The sequence below is a fragment of the Trichechus manatus genome, unplaced genomic scaffold, assembly GCF_000243295.1.
Source record: "Trichechus manatus latirostris isolate Lorelei unplaced genomic scaffold, TriManLat1.0 scaffold00285, whole genome shotgun sequence".
NCBI lineage: Eukaryota > Metazoa > Chordata > Mammalia > Sirenia > Trichechidae > Trichechus > Trichechus manatus.
Window position 1 is genome coordinate 561,111 of NW_004444221.1, and position 20,765 is coordinate 581,875.

At 40.1% G+C, this 20,765-nt stretch overlaps 1 protein-coding gene across 1 annotated transcript in view; it reads right to left on the reverse strand.

The window, feature by feature from the left end:
* The window catches only part of CPNE8 (copine 8), a 255,234-nt gene extending 252,099 nt beyond the window's left edge, over positions 1 to 3,135 (reverse strand). The window contains exon 1 of the mRNA XM_004390125.1: positions 2,956 to 3,135. Within this exon, the coding sequence (XP_004390182.1) occupies positions 2,956 to 3,092 (137 nt within the window). The 5' untranslated portion in view covers positions 3,093 to 3,135. The remainder of the gene's footprint in view (positions 1 to 2,955) is intronic.
* Between the last annotated feature and the right edge of the window lie 17,630 nt (positions 3,136 to 20,765).

Genomic DNA, 20,765 nt, shown 5'->3' on the forward strand with positions numbered 1-20,765 from the left:
CGTGGAACGTGGCATAATGCTAGACATGTAAAAGATATCCAAACTTGATGAGTAAATAGACAAAATGATTTCCATGAATTATATTTAGCTTCAAGCTTCAGTTGCTGATTCTTCTCACCTCCCCGACTGAAGATAAAAATGTTATAAAGCTTTAAAAAAAAAAAGGCTCAGACTGGGGACAGTAAAAGGAGGTCATCCTACATCTTTCTGAGGTGCTTTTTAAGCATCCGCAAATCATCAGAGCTCTTTGATATAGCAAGGCGAGGGAATTCCTTGCTCTGCTTGTGCTTGCTAGTAGTAAGGCTGAGGGGACTACAATTTATGGGACTTGTTGCTAAGTGAAATCCCCACAAGCATAGGAAATAGGAAATAGGCTCTTTAGGCACACTGAAGAAAAAAAGAGGGAACAGGGATCCCAAGGTTGATTCTATCCTTGTCTTGTTTAACCGATTTACTGAAGTTCGTAAGACAGACCACGTACAAAATCCCATAACAGAATCATATATGTTTATTCAACAAATACTATTTACAATATTATAATAATAGCTAACACTTCTGTGCACTTTCTTTGGTATCACTCATTGCATAAGCACTTATCACACATCTTTTTGTTAAACCCTGATAACACTCAAATAACATAACACTGATAAGTAACATAATTATCCTTATTTTAGAAATAAGGAGGCCTAGAGAGGTTAAGTAAGAACTTGCTCCAAGATAACAAGAGTAAGTAACAAAGCTAGATTTTGTGCCTAGGTCTATGATGCCAAAGCCCACACTACACTAGCTCCTTTGGTTGGAAGACTCAGTTTTCAACTATATAAAATCAAAATTAACCCACCTTTTCGAGAACTATTGAACCTATTCCAAAGGCCCCAAACTGGGAGTTCAATTATATTTCTGTTTGCCCAAATGATGCTTTTTACATCACATTTACCAAGGAATAAATCATAAGCTGAGTCAGAAGCAACTCTGAATTAAACAACAAACTAAACTCAAAAGACCCAGAAAAGATGTTTGACACTAGAAGTACTTGGATTCTCTTTCAGGATTGTTTTCTATTTGAAAGCTTAAAAGTTACAAACAAAACACCAAAGCAACAATATGAAAAAAGCCTGGGACGAGGGGATCTCTAGGGTCTGAGGTAGCAAGCCGAATCAGACTTAAGCCAATTAGCTTAAGGATCCTATCGCACCCATAGCAAACAAGGATCTAAATAAATAAATGTGGGCCCTATTGGTGGTAAGAAGAGCTATGGTATAATTTCCTCATCACCCCTAGAGAAGCTAACGGGAACTTCAGATTTGATTTGCAACATTTTTTTTTTATATTCATTCCAGGTACAGGCCACATGCCATTCAGACTTGACAGTATGCTCAGCAGAGGATAAGAACTCTAGATTAAGTGTTGGACTTTGGGCTATGTATTATCTGTATATATCAATAACCTCCCTAGCATCCAAAATTAGTTTCAGAGGGGGAAAAAAAGGCCTAGAGATTAATGTCTAAGTGTTGCTTTTGTTTTTTGTTGTTTTTCTTTTTTTACATGGCTTTACCTATTCAATTGACAGAGATCTCAGGCAGCACTTAAAGCAGTGCCTGCAATAAGGCAAGAGAGCTTAATGTCAGCAATTATAATCAGCATTATTATTTCCACGTTTGAGGTCAGCCTTAAGAGGCAGCAAGTGCTCATGTGACATAGTTTCAGGGATAGCTGAAGGCTGACTCTCCCCCCAAATAACACTGCTACTGGGGTTGCTAGTGCTTGAATTTCCACAAAAAGAATTTATTCCTTTGGCTTTAGGCTTAGTCTTGTGAAAATGCAAAATCAAGTACCACTGGGATGGTGGCATTTTAAGTGTTAGTATTTATTTATATTGACAATTACCCATGTTTAATAGATTTCTTTGAGGCAGGTTTTGCTAAGGAAAGGAAGAGGAGGATTTGAGAGTATTAAAAACATCTTGGGGCAGACGTATATAAGCAAGGAGAGTTTTCCACTAAGAGAAATTAAAGTACGCAAACAAGGGGTGGGCTCCTAGAAAAGTTGACTCCCGAACCAATATAATTCGCAAATTTTGCCTTTCCTTCTATTGCCATTATCAATAATTTACTGTACTACTCCCGGCTCCTCCTCAAAATCTTGCCCGATATAATAACTATGCAGTTTCATTTATACAGAAACTGACCCAAATAACGTCAGAAGGAGTTTGAAATCTACAGTCCTTGAGAAGGGTGCTTACAGTTAAAAGATACTCAGACGTGTTTACCAGCAGGCAGAAGTGCGGGGCTTCGGGCTTCCCTGCCCCCTCCCTGCAGCCTGCAGCCCCAGCGAGGACACTGCCTTCCCAGATCTTAAGTAAGGCAAAGGATCGTCTGCAAGCAGGGCTGGAGCCAAAATCCCTACCACCCAAGCACAAAGCAGTAGAAGCCCGGAAGGGTGAGGTGGAAAGCAGCTGGATGGCTCCAGGAAGTGGGTGGGGAGGAAGCAGCCGAGATTCGAGCCAACTGTGGAAAGAGCACGTTTGCACACGCCTAGCAGAGGGAGTCCCGGGGTACTGCGTTCAGCGGTCACGAGCACTTTTGGCAGTGCTGTCCTCTTCGATCCTCGTCATCACCCAGCCACCCAGCTCGGATTTGGGACATAAAAAGGTCTCGTAAAGTGGGCGGCGACCGGGGTTCCCGCAGCTGAGTCACATACCCCAGCTAACTTTTACAGCATTTCCCAGAAAGAAAAGAAAAAGTCCCGGAGCCCACCAATCGCTTCTAGTACCCGCTCCCCCTCTCTGTGCATTCCAGCCAGGGATGAATCCAGCCCCACAACTGGGGTGTTCCCCACTCAACACGCAACTTCTCCCCGGCGCAAACCCTCGGGGGTACTACAAGCGCTTGCCAAGCGCTACCCTCCCGGCGGATAAGAGGGTAGGAGGCGGGAGGGAAAGAGCTGCGTCCTCACCTGCAGGACACGGAGACCTCCACCCGCGTGGCCGGGATGGCTGCGCTCAGCTGCTTCAAGTCCCCGATGCCCGCAGTGCTGGTGTAACGACTGTCCATCTTGGGTGGCAGCGCCGTGCACTTGTCCGGTGCCCACATCCGGAGCTCGGGCAGACTGAGCGATCTGAACGGGGATGGGGATGAGGGTGGAGGCAAAGAAAGAAGGCGGAGGCAACGCGCGGGAAGGGGAGGGAGGGGAGGAGGCGGACCTCGGTGAGGAGCCGCGAGGAAACCGGGAGCCAGTCCCGGGGTGAGGCTGAAGCTGCCGGGTAAGTGGCACACGGGGCCCCCGGCCTCCCCGCCCCCTCCTTGCAGGCAGCAGCCGGGGCGGGTACACTCGGGACTCCTCTCTCACCTCAAGGCATCAAGCTCGTCCAACCCACCAGGCAGCCTTACGGGGTAGGTGGCGCCAGACGCCACCCCTATTGTCCAGGAGGGCAAGCCCTCCCGGGCTTTCTTTGTGGTTTGGGTTTTGTCTCCGCCTCCACACGCCCACCCCCGCCCTCTGGGCGCGACTCCCTCCTCCTGTCAATCAGGTGTGAACCAGAAAGTCACGCAGTTTCTATGCCTTGGTTGGAAGCTAGAGGTGGGGAAGCTTCTGCCGGTCCCTAACTCCCCATCATAAGTTTATTTCCCCTCAACACGCAGAGGTCCTCACCTTCGGAGCCCACGGGAGTCCTTCCCACTGTGCCCTCGGGCAGGTAAGCCCGGTCCCAGTTTCTGGACTACTCATTGCCGGACTTGAGGGTTGGGGACAATGGAACACGGGGGAGATTTCCAACCTTCAGTATGTGGCGGTAAAGTGGCAAATCAATATCTTGGACAAACAGGGGTGGACTCAAAGGTTAAAAAAAAAAAGCAAACTAGGATTTCAGGGGATTCTTCTGGATTCCCTCTCCCCTCGGTTCTTCAGACAGTAGGATCTAATGATAACAGTCCTCCTACAGCAAGGATTCTTTTGCGCCCCTCCTTTCTAAATTTATGGAAGTTATGCCCTGAAACCGGGAGGTAACAACTGGGTACTGCGACTCCCTCACCCCGACTGCCAGCCGGCAAGACCTGAAACTGAACGGAAAGAGGAAAGGAGGAGCCCCAAGTGAGGACTGCGTTTAAGAAGCTGGATCACAGGGCAGCAAGACTGGTGCCAGGAGGCACAAACCGCCAAAGCATCCGGAGGTGCCCAGGGCTCCTCTACATTGCAGGGACCTTTGTTGCCAGCACTTTTCCTCCCGGCTCACCCGTGCGCCTGCAGATCTCAGAGCGCTTGCCGCTAGGGGGCGACTAAGAACAGGACACAGCACCGGAAAGGAGGAGAGTGGGTCAGGGGCCTATCCTTGACTCCATTTAACATCCCCAGCACCACGGAGTTTGCAACTGGCGGAGCTAACTCAGGGAGGAACCTTTGTCCTGATTTGTTGTTGCTGTTATTGTTAAGTGCCCTGGAGTCGGTTCCGACTCATAGCGACCCTATGTGCAACAGCAGGAAACACTTTCGGGTCCTGCACCATCCTCACAATCCTTGCTGTGCTTGAGCCCATTGTTGCAGCCATTGTGTCAATACATTTCATTGAGAATCTTCCTCTTTTTGCTGACCCTCTACTTTACCAAGCATGATGTCCTTCTCTAGGGACTGATCCCTCCTGATTAACATGTCCAAAGTATCTGACACGTAATCTCGCCATCCTTGCTTTTAAGGAGCATTCTGGTTGTTCTTCTTCCAAGACAGATTTGTTCGTGCTTTTGCAAGTCCGTGGTATATTCGATATTCTTCGCTAACATCACAATTCAAAGCCATCAATTCTTCAGTGTTCCTGATTCTTCGTCCAGCTTTCACATGCATATGAGGCGATTGAAAACACTAGGCTTGGGTCAGGCCCACCTTAGTCTTCAAGGTAACGTTTTTTGCTTTTTAACACTTTAAAGAGGTCTTTTGTAGCAGATGTGCTCGATGCAATGTGTCCTTTGATTCCTTGACTGCTGCTTCCATGGGTGTTCATTGTGGTTCCAAGTAAAATGAAATCCTTGACAACTTCAATCTTTTCTGTTTATCACGATGTTACTTATTGGTCCAGTTGTGAGGATTTTTGTTTTCTTTATGTTGAGGTGTAATCCATATTGAAGGCTGGAGTCTTTGATCCTCATCAGTAAGTGCTTCAAGTCCTCTTCACTTTCAGCAAGCAAGGTTGTGTCATCTGCATAACGCAGGTTTTAATGAGTCTTTCTCCAATCCTGATGCCCTGTTCTTCATATACTCCAGTTTCTCAGATAATTTGCTCAGCGTACAGATTGAATAAGTATAGTGAAAGGATACAACCCTGACACACACCTTTCTTGACTATAAAGTATCCCCTTGTTCTATTCGAACAACTGCCTCTTGATCTGTGTACACAGGTTCCTCACGAGCACAATTAAGTGTTCTGGAATTCCCATTCTTTGCAATGTTATCCATAATTTGTTACGATCCACACCGTAGAATACCTTTACAGAGTCAGTAAAACACAGGTAAACATCTCTCTGGTATTCTCCACTTTTAGTCACGATCCATCTGACATCAGCAATCATATCCCTTGTTCCACATCCTCTTCTGAATCCAGCTTGAATTTCTGGCAGTTCCCGGTCGATATACTGCTGCAGCCGCATTTGGATGATCTTTGGCAAAATTTTACTGGAGTGTGACATTAATGATATTCAGTAGTTTCTGCATTCTGTTGGATCACCTTTCTTTGGAATAGGCATAAATATGGATCTCTTCCAGTCAGTTGGCCAGGGAGCTGTCTTCCAAATTTCTTGGAATAGACCAGTGAGCACTTCCAGCACTGCACCTGTTTGTTGAAACATCTCAATTGGTATTCTGTCAATTCCTGGAGCCTTGTTTTTCACCAGTGTCTGCAGGGCACCTTGGACTTCTTCCTTCAGTACCATCAGTTCTTGATCATATGCTACCTCCTGAAATGGTTGAACATCGACCAATTCTTTTTGGTACAGTGAGTCTTGTGTGTTTTTTGCATCTTCTTTTGATGCTTCCTGCGTTGTTTAGTATTTTCCCCACAGAATCCTTCACTATTGCAACGCAAGGCTTGAATTTTTTCTTCAGTTCTTTCAGCTTGAGAAATGCCGAGCATGTTCTTCCCTTTTGGTTTTCTACCTCCAGGCCTTTGCACATGTCATTATAATATTTTAATTTGTCTTCATGAGCTGCCCTTTGAAATCTTCTGTTCAGCTCTTTACTGTATCATTTCTTCCATTCACTTTAGCTACTCGACGTTCAAGAGCAGTTTTCAGAGTCTCTTCTGACATTCATTTTGGTCTTTTCTTTCTTTCTTGTCTTTCTAATAACCTCTTGCTTTATTCATGTATGATGTCCTTATTGTCATTCCACAATTCATGTGGTCTCCAGTCATTAGTGTTCAAATTTATTCTTGAGATAGTCTCTAAATTCAGGTGGGATATACTCAAAGTCATACTTTGGGTCTTGTGGACTTGTTCTAATTTTCTTCAGCTTCAACTTGAACTTTCACAGGAGCAATTGATGCTCTGTTCCACAATAGGCCCCTACCCTTGTTCTGACTGATGATATTGAGCTTTTCCATCATCTCTTTCCACAGATGTAGTCGATTTGATTCCTGTGTATTCCATCTGGCAAGGTCCATATGCATAGCCACTGTTTATTTTGGTGAAAAAAGGTATTTACAAGTCATTGGTCTTGCAAAATTCTATCATGCGATCTCTGACATCGTTTCTATCACCAGTGCCTATTTCCCAACTACCAATCCTTCTTTGTTTCCAACTTTTGCATTCCAATCACCAGTGACTATCAATACATCCTGATTGCATGTTCAATCAATTTCAGACTACAGAAGTTGGTAAAAAATCTTCAATTTATTCATCTTTGACCATGGTGGTTGGTGCGTAAATTTGAATAATAGCCATTTTAACTGGTCTTCCTTATAGGAGTATGGATATTATCCTATCAATGACAGCATTGTACTTCAGGATAGATCTTGAAACGTTCTTTCTGAGGATGAATGCAACGCCATTCCTCTTCAAGCTGTCATTCCCAGCATAGTAGACCATATGATTGTCAAGTTCAAAATGGCTAATACCAGTCCATTTCAGCTCACTAATGCCTAGGATATCAATGTTTTTGTGTTCCATTTCATTTTTGACGACTTCCAATTTTCCTAGATTTATACTTCATACATTCCACGTTGCGATTACTAATAGATGTTTGCAGCTGTTTCTTCTCATCTTGAGTCGTGCCACATCAGCAAATGAAGGTCTTGAAAGCTTGACTCCATCCACGTTTTTAAGGTCAACTCTTTCCCAGTCATCTTTTGAGTGCCTTCCAACCTGAGGGGCTCATTTTCCAGCACTATATCAGACAGTGTTCTGCTGCTATTCATAAGGTTTTCACTGGCTAATTCTTTTCAGTAGACTGCTGGGTCCTTCTTCCTAGTCTGTCTTGGTCTGGAAGCTCAGCTGAAACCTGTCTGCCATGGGTGACCTTGCTGATGTTTGAATGCCTGTGACATAACTTCCAGCATCACAGCAACACGCAAGCCCCCACAGTACGACAAACTGACAGATTAACGGGGCCCTGATTTAGGGCCTGCCAAACACTGTAACATTTTAATCCACATGAAGACAGCTGCCTAGAGAATTTATAGATTTGCAGGTGAGGATGTGTAGGTGCAGTCTTGCGAAATGTACTTCACATGTTTCCTTGGTTTCCTTTCCTTATTTCTCTACCCATCGCTTGTTACTCCCTAAATTCAGAGGTTCTCTGTTTTGCTTCCTCTTTCCCTAATACAAATTAAACTATAGTCTATTACTATTTGGGAATGTCCTAAAACCCCAGATGTTTCTACTATGTTGCCCCAAAATAATTTGAGGGAAGCAACCTAGATGCATTTTTTAAGCTAACCACATATTTATTTTATAGAAGCCTCAAACTGGACCGATAAATAACATTCTGCTTGAGCAGTCAAAGTCCATGGAAGCAGCAGTCAAGAAATCAAACGACAAATTGCATTAGGCAAATTTGCTGCAAAAGACCTCTTTAAAGTTTTTAAAAGCAAAGATGTCTCATGACTAAATTGTGCCTGACCCAACCAATGGTCTTGTCCATCACTTCAAATGCAAGCAAAAGCTGGACAACAAAAAGGAAGGCGGAAGAATTGATGTATTGGAACTGTGATGTTGGCGAAGAATATACTGTAGACTGCCAGAAGAGTGAACAAATCAGTCATAGAAGAAATACGACCAGAGTATTTCTTAGAAGTGAGGATGGCCTAACTTCATATTGCTTACTTTGAATACGTCATCAGGAAAAGACCAATAGCTGCTAGATAAGGACATCATGTTTGGTAAAGTCAGCGAAAATGAGGGAAAACTTCAATGAGATAGATTGACGGAATAGCTGAAACAGTGGACTCAAACAAACTAACAATCATGAAGATGGCGCAGGACCCAGCAACATTTTGTTCTGTTATATATATGGTCATCATGAGTCAGCCAACTAGACGAAACTAACGATAGCAACTGAAGTAATGAAAGTCAAGAACTTTAAAATAGTATTTAACCCTCTGATTTTTTCTACTTTATTGAGGTATTATTTACATACAATAATCTGCACATATCTAAAGTGTACCATTTGATAAATTTTGACACATGTATACACATGCACATGGGGATGCCGTGGTTAAAGCACTCAGCTTCTAACTAAAAGATCAGTGGTTTGAACCCACCAGCCACTCTGAGGGAGAAAAATATGGCAATCTGCTTCTGTAAAGATTTACAACCTCGGAAACCCTATAGGACAGTTCTACTCTGTCCTATAGGATTGCTATGAGTTGAAATTGACTTGATGGCAGTGGGTTTTGGGATTTGGATACACATGCACATATGTAAACTGTACCATTTGATAAATTTTGTCACATGTATACACGAGAAGGCATCATCACAATCAAAATAATGAACCATTCCACCACCAAAAGTTTCCTCATGTCCCTTTTGTAATCAGTTCCTCCTTTCACCATTAAGAACAGCCATTCAAGCAATCACTGATCTTTTTGTCACTATTGATTAGATTTTAGAAGTATATATGTATATATGTGGAATCATATAGCACGTACTATTTTTTGTTTGATTTCTTTCAATCAGCAAAATTCTGTTGAGAATCATCCGTGTTGTGGATTGTATCAATAGTTTGTTCCTTTTTATTATTGAGTACTATTCCATTGTATGGATGTGCCACCATTGTTTACCTATTCACCTGTTGATGGACATTTGAGTTGTTCCCAGGTTTGGACTATTACAAATAAAGCTGCTATGAATATTTGTGTATAAATCTCTATGTAGACATATGGGTTCATTGCTTTTGGGTAAATACCTAGGAGTAGAATAGCTGCATCATATGGAATGTGTATGTTTAAATTTTAATAAACTACTACACTGTTTCCAAAATAATTGTATCATTTTCCATCCCCACATCAGAATATGAGAGTTTCAGTTGCTCCATATCCTGGCCAATACTTGTTAGTCTTTTAAATTTTAGCCTTTCTAATAAAATGTAGTGGTATCTCATTGCGGTTTTAATTTGCATTTACTTAATATGATGGTCAGCATATTTTCACGTGCTTATTTGCTACTGTATATCGTCTTTGCTGAAGTCTGTTCAAATTTTTTGCTCATATTTTATTGAGTTGTTAGTTTTCTTATTACTGAGTGTTGAGAGTTCTTTATATATTCTAGGTACAAATCCATTATTACATATATAATTTACAGAATATTTTCTGCCAGTCTGTGAGTTGTGTTTTCATTCTCTTTTTTTCAAATAGCTCACATTTCTCATTTTGATGAATATAGCTCTTCAATTTTGTTTATTATAAACCATGATGTTAATGTCAAATCTAAGGAGTCCTTATCTAATCCAGGTTACAAAGCCTATCTCCTGTGTTTTCTTCCAGAAATTTTATAGTTTCAGGTTTTATATTTGGTCTGTAATTGACTGAGTTAATTCTTTTTAAATCAAATTTCACTATTTTACACATAGATCAAAATTTTCCAGCACCATCGATTGAAAAAACCAGCCTTTCTGCATTGAATTGTCTTCGTATATTCGTTGAAATTCAATTCACTATATATATATGTCTGGGGGCCCTGGTGACACAGTAGTTAAGCATTTGGCTGCTAACCAAATGGTCGGCAGTTCAAATCCACCAGCCGCTCCTGAGAAACCTTATGGGGCAATTCTACTCTGTCCTGTAGGGTTACTAAAAGGTCACTATGAGTTGGAATCGACTCGACGGCAATGGGTTTATTTGGTTTTGGTTTATATACGTATGGGTCCATTTTTTTACTCTATCCTATCCCACTGAGCGAGCTTTCTTTAAACCAATACTACAGAGTCTTGATTCTGCAGCTTTACGTTAACCCTTGAAGTCAGGTAATGTAATTTCTCCAATTTTGATCTTTTTCAAAATTGTTTTGTCATTTTCAATCCTTTGCATTCCAATACAAAATTTAAATTTAGTTTGACAATGCCTACAAAAAACTCTTGTTGAGGTTTTATAGGGACTTCATTGATTCTATAGACCAAAAAGAAGAATTGACATCAAAATTAGTCTTCTGATCCATGAACATCATATATCTCTCCACTTATTTCGGTCTTCTGTAATATCTGTTGGCAGTGTTTTGTAGTTTTCAGTGTGCAGATCTTGGACATCTTTTTGGAACATTTAGCCCCAAGTTTTCATGTTTATGTTGCTATTGTTCCAGTTCACATTCCAGTACAAATGCTAAACTTATGTTTTGCAATTTTTAATTAAAAGTTTATGTATACTATAATTTAAATTAATACTATAAATGATTTTAGAATGTGCTAAAAATCAAAGATAAGTTGTTGCTCTTGCTGTTAGGTGCTGTGGCATCAATTCCGACTCATGGTGACTCCGTGTGATAGAGTAGAACTGTCCCATAGAGTTTGCTTTGCTGCAATCTTTACAGAGGCAGATCACCAACCTGTTGATTAGCAGCTGAGTGCTTAACTCTTCTACATTTACTAAACTCTGTAGTAATCCATTATTCACTTAATCAGTCATTCGTCAAACATGGATTGAATGTCTGCCATGTGCTAGGTACTGTGCTAAATATAGGAAATAAACCTTGTTCTGGCACTGACGGACGAAGTAAAAACAGTTAAAGAGATGCACAATTGTCAGAGATTATATTGAATGAATTTTTTGGTTCTTTTCATTTCTGAGATTTTATTATTCCATGAGTTTAGAGAAGACCTCAGCCTATAAATTACGTTGTCATTGTCCATTAATTCAGAAGCACTTATTTACAAAATAACTTGTTCAAGGAGAGGGAAATGAGAAAAAAACATGGAGAGGAGACAAGAACTGTTGAATCACCAATAAAAGCAAGAGTACAGAAAGGAGAGAGTATACTTTTAAGAATCAGCTGTGTGTGAAAGAACATATCCTCATAATATAGGGACAAAATTTATTTACCCTACCTGGCAAAGTGGTGTATCAGCTCATGTAGAAATTAAAAACCAATTGGACTGAGCAGTTCTTTCAGGCTGTAACCGTAGAACATTTGCTTTGTTGGACCCAACAACTATTCTTCCCCAAGGTAAATCAGAAATACCAGCATTGCCATATGCTCACCTTCAAAATGGCCTCGGGAAATGGAAGAGAATAGATCACTCTATAATCACTTAACATCTATAGAAGGTTGTGTAATCACTTTAATCACTTGGCCTACTCAATGAAGGTACAGCTTAAAATAAAATAAGCATGTAGTAGTAAAGAAAGGGATTGCTGCTTAATGGGAAAATGAGAAAAAATTTTAGTGAGTGGTCAAAACATGTTCTCTGTGTCTGTGCCTTCTCTCTGGACCTTATAATAACAATTTGTAGATGACTTACCCAAAGTGCATCAAATCCACAGATAATTCAATCATTTAGACATTAAAGCATTCAATATCACTAATACTTTTACCTTGAAATTATCTTTGTGGTTAAATAAGATCAATATTTCACCAGTCTTATAAATTACTACGCTTTTCAATGGTTAAGGCATTGAAAAATATTACTTTTAAAATCAATTTTTAAATATTACAAATAATTTAAAAAATTAAGATCTGTCGTGAATAAGTATCTGGTAACATTAAATCCGATATTTTAATCAAATAACACCTTTTTAAGAGGTCATTATTGGTTATTTAACTAAATCTATTCTCAGGTAAATATTCTTTTCCCTGTGTTTGATAAGCACATTTTATACTCGAGAGCACTTCGAATGTAGGATCCTTTACATTTCAGAATTTCATGCTTAATATTTAAGCATATAGAAGAACTTACTTCAAACACTGTTTTTAAAAGTCTTGGATTGATTTCAGTGACATTAGGTATTCCATTATCACAGACATTTGGCTACAACCACTTAGAAAGAAGGCGCCATAAACTTGGCAGGAGTCAGGGAAAGGGACGATAAAAAAGTGATCAAAATGAGCTGAGTTGTCTTAATATAACTGAATCTTTTTTTTTTTTTTAAATGATAGTATTTCCATCATTTAACAAGCCACCTATAACAAGCCAGCTCAGAACACAGTGGCTCAAAACAATAACTTTATTATTTTTTGTGTTTCTGTGGGTCAGGAATTAGGGCAGGGCTTGGCCATGAACTTCTTTTGCTTCATGTGTGTAAGTTGGGGGCACATTTCTACTCTGACACACATGGAATCGCCATGTGTTAGAGTCGACTCCATGGCAACTGATGCAGTGGCATCACTAGGGGAGTATGAGGGTGTGCGGACTGTACTGGGTGATACTGTCAGGAAGTGACACCAAAATGACTGTCTATAAAAATATCCCTGTAGTTAGTTATAACAACAAAAACATTTTTTATAAGCCCAGCTTACATGTATCAATATACCTTCAAGGCTAAAACTCTATGCAAATTTACTTTTTAACTCTCTAATGCTCCGTAGTCAGAGTTGTCATTATTACCCAATTACAATGATGCTTCAAATCAGGTGGTTTTGTCTGCGTGCACTACAAGCAGCTGCTGTTGTTTTCATTGCTGCCAGTGTTTTTATAGGTGCTGCTTTTGTCAAATTTTCTGGTGTTTTAGCCACAATACTGTGGTAATCACTATTTTTGAACCTATATCAATAACTTTTTGGAAGTCATCAAAAAGGAAAGACCAATGGCTAGAAAAGGACACCATGCTTGGTAAAGAAGAGGGTCAGTGAAAAAGAAGACCCTCAAGGAGATGGATTGACACAGTGGTTGCAACAATGGGGTCAAACATAACAACAATTGTGAGGATGGTGCAGGAGGGGCCACTGTTGTACATAGGATCACTATGAGTCAGAACCGACTTGACAGCTCCTAACAACAACTCCTTTCTGCCTTTTTCACTGGCTAACTCTTGCATATTTTTTTTTTTTTTTTTGTCTAATTTACATGTCATTTCCTCCATGAAGGCTTCCCAGATACCTTGGAGCCTCAGTATTTTTATGTAAAATGAGGATACTATTGTCTATGATACAACAGTTTGTGAGGATTAGAGATAATGTAAGTATCTCATTTAGTGCTTAGCACTTAAAGTGCAAGTTGTGATGATTGGTGATTATAATAATTTGATGATGATGATGATTTAAACTTTCTGGCTCTATTTTTTCACATAACCTATCCAGAGTAGTATATTCAAGAAGTATAGCCTATCTACAAAGTAGTAATTTAAAATTACTTTCATAGCTCATATTATTAAAGGGGATCCAATTTATAACCTGTAATGTTTCCTTTCAGAAGTTCGTGCATCTTATGCCCTTTTCTCTCACAATGAACAACCTCCCGTTGGGCTACAAAAAGTCAAACTAAAACTTTTATTTCGTTTCTGTTTTTCCTACCCCGCTTCTCTGGGGCTCTTCATCTTCCTCTTCCCTATCTGTTTTTCCTAGTGTTTCAGATTGACTTAGCCTCCTTATATAAGTCTTTTCTCCAGCATTTTCCATTTGATCTGTCATTCCTCTGTGCTTCTCTTTTTGCATGAGAAAAGACATAAGAAAGACAGGTAAAAGACTGTCCTGGGGATGTGCACTGTGGAAGAAAGAGTCCCACTTTAAAATATATTGTTCCTGTCACATTTTTCTTACTCGATATGTCTGTTGTTATGGTTTAATGAATATAATGAATAGTGTGTGTGAATGAAATCTCTGAGCTACATAAAAAAAAACAACACCCCAAACCAGTTGCCATTGAGTCAATTCCAACTCATAGAGAAGCAACCCTATAGGACAGAGTAGAACTGCCCCACGAGGTTTCCAAGAAGCGGCTGGTGGATTCTAGCTGCTGACCTTTTGGTTAGCAGCCTAGTTCTTAACCACAGTGCCACCAGGGTTCCCTGAGCTATATAGTATAATAGAAATATTATTTCAAAGCAATAATTGAGGTTGTTCCCCCATGAGAGTATCTGCAAGGAATGAGTGCTGTGTTGTTTTAAGATTTCAAGCCTGGATGACTGGGGAAAATGATAACGCCATTTTTAAGGTCAGGGAAATTGGGGGTCAGGAAAAGTCCAGCCTGATCAGACCTTGTCAGCCTCTTTATGCTCATCTTTCTCCAACATTCATTATAATTCACCCACTCTGGCCCTATCTGAGCCATTCTAACCTACTAGTATCCTTTCCTCCTTGAAGCTTTTAAACTATAGTATACCTTCTAAACTACATCTTTACTTACCAGACTCATACTTATCCCTCACATACCACCCAAAATGTCACTTCCTTATGTATGCGTCCAATAAATATACTTGTTTTGCATTGTTTTAAATAATGAATCTAACAAGACAACTTACTTTATGCATACAGAAGAGACAGAGATCAAATTCTAAGATTCTTTTATCTAACAACCAAAAAAGCCAGCTTATGTATCTTCTAATGTTATAGACATTCATTTAATGTAATTATCCAATGATAACCAGTTAACATCAAAGACCTTCATAGAATAAAGTATACTCCTTGAAATCAGATGTCTTTAAAAAGGGCTTATAGTAAGAGTTTTACAAGGACCTTTTTCATGATTACTAAACAGAGAACAGAACTTCATTTTTATAAATATTGTAAGTCTCCAAATTTATCTGAATTTTCTTCTAAGTAGATTTCACTAGAATACTAATTCAGAGAGCTTTATTTTTCAAAGCTGCCAAGAGAAATCCATTTGTTAGAATAAATCAGAAAGGACAGGCCTAAAGAGTTCTGAGACTTATCAAAGGAATTTAGAGAAGAATACTTTCTTATAAGAGAATTATGAAGTCTAAAATATTTTGCTCCTATAGAAGCCTTCCAGAATACCCAAATAGGCTAATTTCTAGCACCTTTTACTTACAACTATTATAATTATGATAATTATTGTGTAACAATTTGCCTAATACCTATTTCTCCTGCTAGACCTTTATATCCAAGGCCATGGGGACCCATCTCTTTTGATCACTGCTACATCTCCTGTGTACAGCATCGTACAGACTGATGTGAGGAAGGTGCTAGGCAGTCATGACTGTTGTAAGTGTATGAATTCACTTTAGTATATTGAGTTCCGTTGACAATAGAGGATTCAAGTGGAATGTCCTAAGATAAAAGAATCTTAAGAAGCATGCAGGGCTGTGGTGAGGGGACAGGACTGTATAAGTTGAAGACAGTAACTTAGAGAGTTAGTAGTTGAAGCTAAGTATTTGTGCGAAAACTCTAAAAAAAGGAAAGAGGAATAAAAATAAAGATTAAGTCTGATGAGTACGGGAAAAATGTGGGTGGGGGAGAGCAAGATAAAGACACTAATGATAAGAAAGAGGAGACTTATAAGGAGAAAGTAGTCAATGGGGTCATTACAGCAGGTGCTTCAGAGGCCACATTACATCCTTGTTTTTTTGTGGATGTGGGTTTCCTCACTCTCTTTCTGAGGGCAGGTACAAATATTACAGAATCCTGTAAAGTTTTTTCAGTTACCATCTCAGGTCAATTCTTCAGATTCTTCTGCTGAAATTTCCCTGGAAAACCAAGCCCACTCTACTCTGGAAGTCATCCATGCAGCAAATAGATCTCAAGTACACAATTACAGGGAGTCCTTGAGTTCGGTAAATCGTTAGGTGCTTGTATGATAATCAAAGGGTTGGCAGTTGAGTCCATCCAGAGGTACCTCAGAAGAAAGATTTGGCTATCTACTGCCTAAAGATCAGCCATTAAAAACTCTGTGGAGTACAGGTCTACTCTGGCACACATGAGGTCACCATGAGTTGGAATCAACTCCATGGCAACTGGTTTGGTTTTTAGTTTTTTAAACAATTACATTACTGAGTACCGCACACAGGAACAAACCCCTAGCACATTTTATGACCATGGTGTGTGAGAAACTAATGCCTAATTTTCAAATCTGATTTAGTTTGCTGCTAGAGCACAGCAGATAAGCGTTAATTAGTGTGTGATCAGATTTGCCTGTGTTTTCTTTCCTGCTTGCATTATTAGAATTTGTAACCATACAAAAGAGTAAAGTTTGGTTGAAAACTCAAGACACATACACACATAGAGAAAAGAATATAAATCTTGAGTATTCAGTAACAATGAAATTAACATTCTTCTGGGATAACCTAGCCTTTTGGTATATTAGAAAATAATTTTTTAACAAGAAAATGCTAAAGTGCTGTAGGACCTTTCTTTAACTATCCAAGAGTTTTGAGCAGAACTTTGTAATTCACAAAACTGTTTTTAATAACCATGATAATTGCTGTTAAATTTACCATGATTTGTTGCAGTAGATGGAGTATTTTCTATTGACTTCCAAATAATTAAATAATTGAGTTTCCCAAGTGAACCTCTTAGAATGTAAGGTTTATGGAAATAAGTTAGGTTTTTTGGTTTTTAGATGTTGGAAATTCTCACAACTGGACCAAAAAGCAAATTGTGATAAATGGAGAAAAAATTGATGTCAAGGATTTCATTCTACATGGATCCACCATCAATGCCCATGGAAGCAGCAGTCAGAACATCAAAGGACGTATTGCACTGGGCAAATCTACTGCAAAAGACCTCTTTAAAGTGTTGAAAAGGAAAGATGTCACCTTGAGGACTAAGGTGCGCCTGACCAAAGACTTGATATTTTCTATTGCCTTATATGCATCTGAAAGCTGGACAATGAATAAAGAAGAACGAAGAAGAATTGATGCCTTTGAATCATGGTGTTGGCAAAGAATATTGAATACACCATAGACTTCTAGAAGAACAAACAAGTCTGTCTTGGAAGAAAGACAGCCAGAGTGCTCCTTGGAAGCAAGGATGGTGAGACTTGTCTCATGTACTTTGGACTAGTTATCAGGAGGGATCACTCCCTGGAGAAGGACATCATGCTTGGTAAAGCAGAGCGTCAGCGAAAAAGAGGAAGACCATTGATGAGATGGATTGACACAGTGGCTGTAACAATGTGTTCAAATATACCAACGATCGTGAGGATGGCACAGGACCGGGCAGTGTTTCGTTCTGTTGTGCACAGGGTCTCTATGAGTCAGAACCGACTCGACAACACTTAACAACAACAGCCACAACAGATCTTGAGGAAAAGGTTGGATATACATTCACTGGCAGTAATTGTTAGGTGCCATCAAGTCAATTTCGACTCATAGCAACCCCATATGACAAATTAGGAACTGCCCCATAGGAGGAGTAATGGTTAAGCGCTTGACTGCTAACTGAAAGGTCGTCGGTTCAAACCCACCAGAGGCTCTATGGGAGAAAAGACCTGGTGATTTGCTCCCATAAAGATTACATACTAGGAAACTCTATGGGACAGTTCGATTTTGTCCTATAGGGTCACTATGAGTCGGAATTGACTCGACATCACAACAGTCTTTATGGGAGCAAATTGCTAGTTCTTTCTTCCACAATGCCACTGGGTGGGTTCAGTCAACCTTTCAGTTAGCAACCTGAGCGCTCAACTGTTGTGCCACCAGGGTCCCTCCAACAGTGGCAACTTTAGTTAAAAAGAAAGGACTTGGGTTACTTATTCTAAGAGAATGTGTTGAGATTTCCTCACAGGTCTGTTTAATTTCTGCTTTAACAAAAGGAGAACTTACAACATTTATTAAACTCTTCTTCAGTTAAAATTAGCCTACCAAGAGCTGTCCAAGGGAAAATTATCCTATTTTGCCTGTGGTTGTTGAAGAACCAAACCCCCACAGATGATACATTTGCTACATACCATTCATGCTGTCAATGAGCATCACAGTAGGAAACCCTTCTGTAGAAGACCACGCATATTTGATTGACTGAAGTCAAGTTTTTGTGTTATGTGGTTTTGTTTTGCAAATATAGACACATTAAAGAAACAGAAACAATTAGTCTATCTAAATCAAAGTAACTTATTTACATGATGTCACTGTGTCACTGAACTTTTTAAATTCACGACACTAGAAATTTTCTCAGTGATTTGAATGTTAGAGTTCCACATCCAACTCAGCAATAGTTTTCTAAGGAAGAAATTTGAGACTTCTTTAAAAACACAGCTTTAGCATGTAAAAGTTCAAATATTTTTTTATAAAGTCAGTGATCATGTGTTACACGTGGAAGGATATTTTTTTTTAATAGCAAACAAATAGAATTAAACGTTTTACATTACTTCCCTAAAACATAAAGAAAAATGACCAACAAGCCAATAGAAAATAATGAGCAAAGGACAAAAATAGTTCTACAGAGAAATACAGACAGGAAATGCAAATAGCTCTAAAACTTATGAAATGATGCTCAATCTCACTTATAATAAGAGAAAATCAAATTTAAAACAGATGAAGATATCATTTTTTCCTAGTAGATAAATGTTGTGAGGCTGGGAGTAACAGACACCCTTATACATTGATGGTAGAAGTGTAGAGCAATCTGGTAATAGCTATCAAAACTGAAAATAGTACAACTGGATATCCGTTTGCAAAAAAATAAGATAAAATAGCTGGGGCAAAATGGCGCTCTAGGCAGAAGCACCACGCCATCCCGCCACAGCAAAGATTTGAAAAACTAAGCCAAACAGAGAAAACAGCAATCCTGAAACCCTCAAACATCAAATGAAGAGATAAAGAACTCAGCCAAGCACCAGATGGAATAAGAAACTGACAGAGAACGGAGAGCGAGGAGAGATTCTTCCAGAGGACGCCTATCAGCTAATGCAGGGCAGATCCCCCATCTGGGACTCATATCAGAGACCAGCAAATAGGGGGTACAAGAAAGCAGCTTCACGGAGCTTCCAGCAGGAGACAAAACAACCGGTAATTTGCAATATACGCTTTGCCACCACCCACCTTTCTACACCCACACTCAGCTTCCTCTGCTTCCGGCGGCCGCAATCTCTTGGCCGGAAAGAACCAGCTGCTTGGATTCCACCCACCTGCACTGTCTGGCTCCCTGAGTGCCAGTTGTTGGCTGATGGTGTTGCTTTTATCCACTTCTTTTGATTTCTTCCTTACCTCTCACCCCCTCCCCCTCCTTTCACTCAAATACCTGGCTCCGTGCGCCACCTTTGCTTCTTCCTAAGGGGCTATGGAGCTCCGTTCAAGTGTGGAACTGCTTCCTGGTCTGGTCTGCCACGCTGGTGGGATCCCAGGGCTTTTGTTTGTTTGTTTTGAATTGTTTGTTTGTTTTCTTTTCCTTTTCTCGAGTTGGGAGCCACTTCTGGCCAGGCAGTGCTACACAGCTTGGGACCTACACCCTCAGCTTGCACAGATGTGCAGAGGGATCCCTGAGCACGTTTCTTTTTTTGTGAGGGTTTTTAATTTGTTTTGTTTTATTTTCCCTCTTTTTCCCTTTTTGTCTTTCTTCATTATTCAGTTTCTTGACTCTCTATACCTTCCTTCTCTTCCTGTTCCCTGAATACCTGGCACTGAATACCTCCACACCTTCTAGCCAGGCTGTACTGCAACACCTGGGAACAACTTCCCCAGACCTCATAGCCACACTGGTGGGATCCCTGGGAGCCTTGCTGTTCTTCTTTTTAATTTTTATTTATTCTTTCTTTTCTTTTTATTTTTTTTCTTCTTCTTCCCCTTTTTGTTTTTCTCCATTTCATAGTCTTTCATCTCTCCACTCCAACAGCAAGCTCCCCTAGCACTCTTTTCGGTTTGTATGTTTTTGTCTCCTGTTCCTCTCTCCTCTCTCCCATATCCATCTTAGCTCCATGCATAAAAATCTCCCCTGTCCATCCTTCCTACCTGCACCGTGCGCTTAATATCACACCACCAAGCAGCACAGGCATGGCCTACCAGAACCTCCCCTGCACTGATTACTGACCCACCCTGGTGGCTGCAGTAAGTGCCACAAACAACCCATCCCAGCAACTCCTCTTCTGCTAGACGTGCCCTGCTGTACCATATCTGAGCAACTGACACTGCCAATTGGAGAAGGAGGTGAAAAGTATCGTGCCCACAGATGAGAAAACAACAAAGAACAAACAGCCCACCTGCTCAGACATAGCCAAATAAAAAAAAAAAAAGATGAAACAAGCAAATCTACAATCAATAAACAAGAAAAATAACAACTGAATACCCCCAAAACAGCAGACAATATCAAAACATTTACAAAAACAGGACAAATTGGTTCCAGTAGGTGTCCAAAATAAAACACAAGACGAATTTCCAGTGGAAGAAAAGGCACTAGAACTACCTGATAGGGAATTCAAATCTCTAATACTCAGAATTATCCAAGAGTTAAAGCAAAAAGCAGACAAAAATG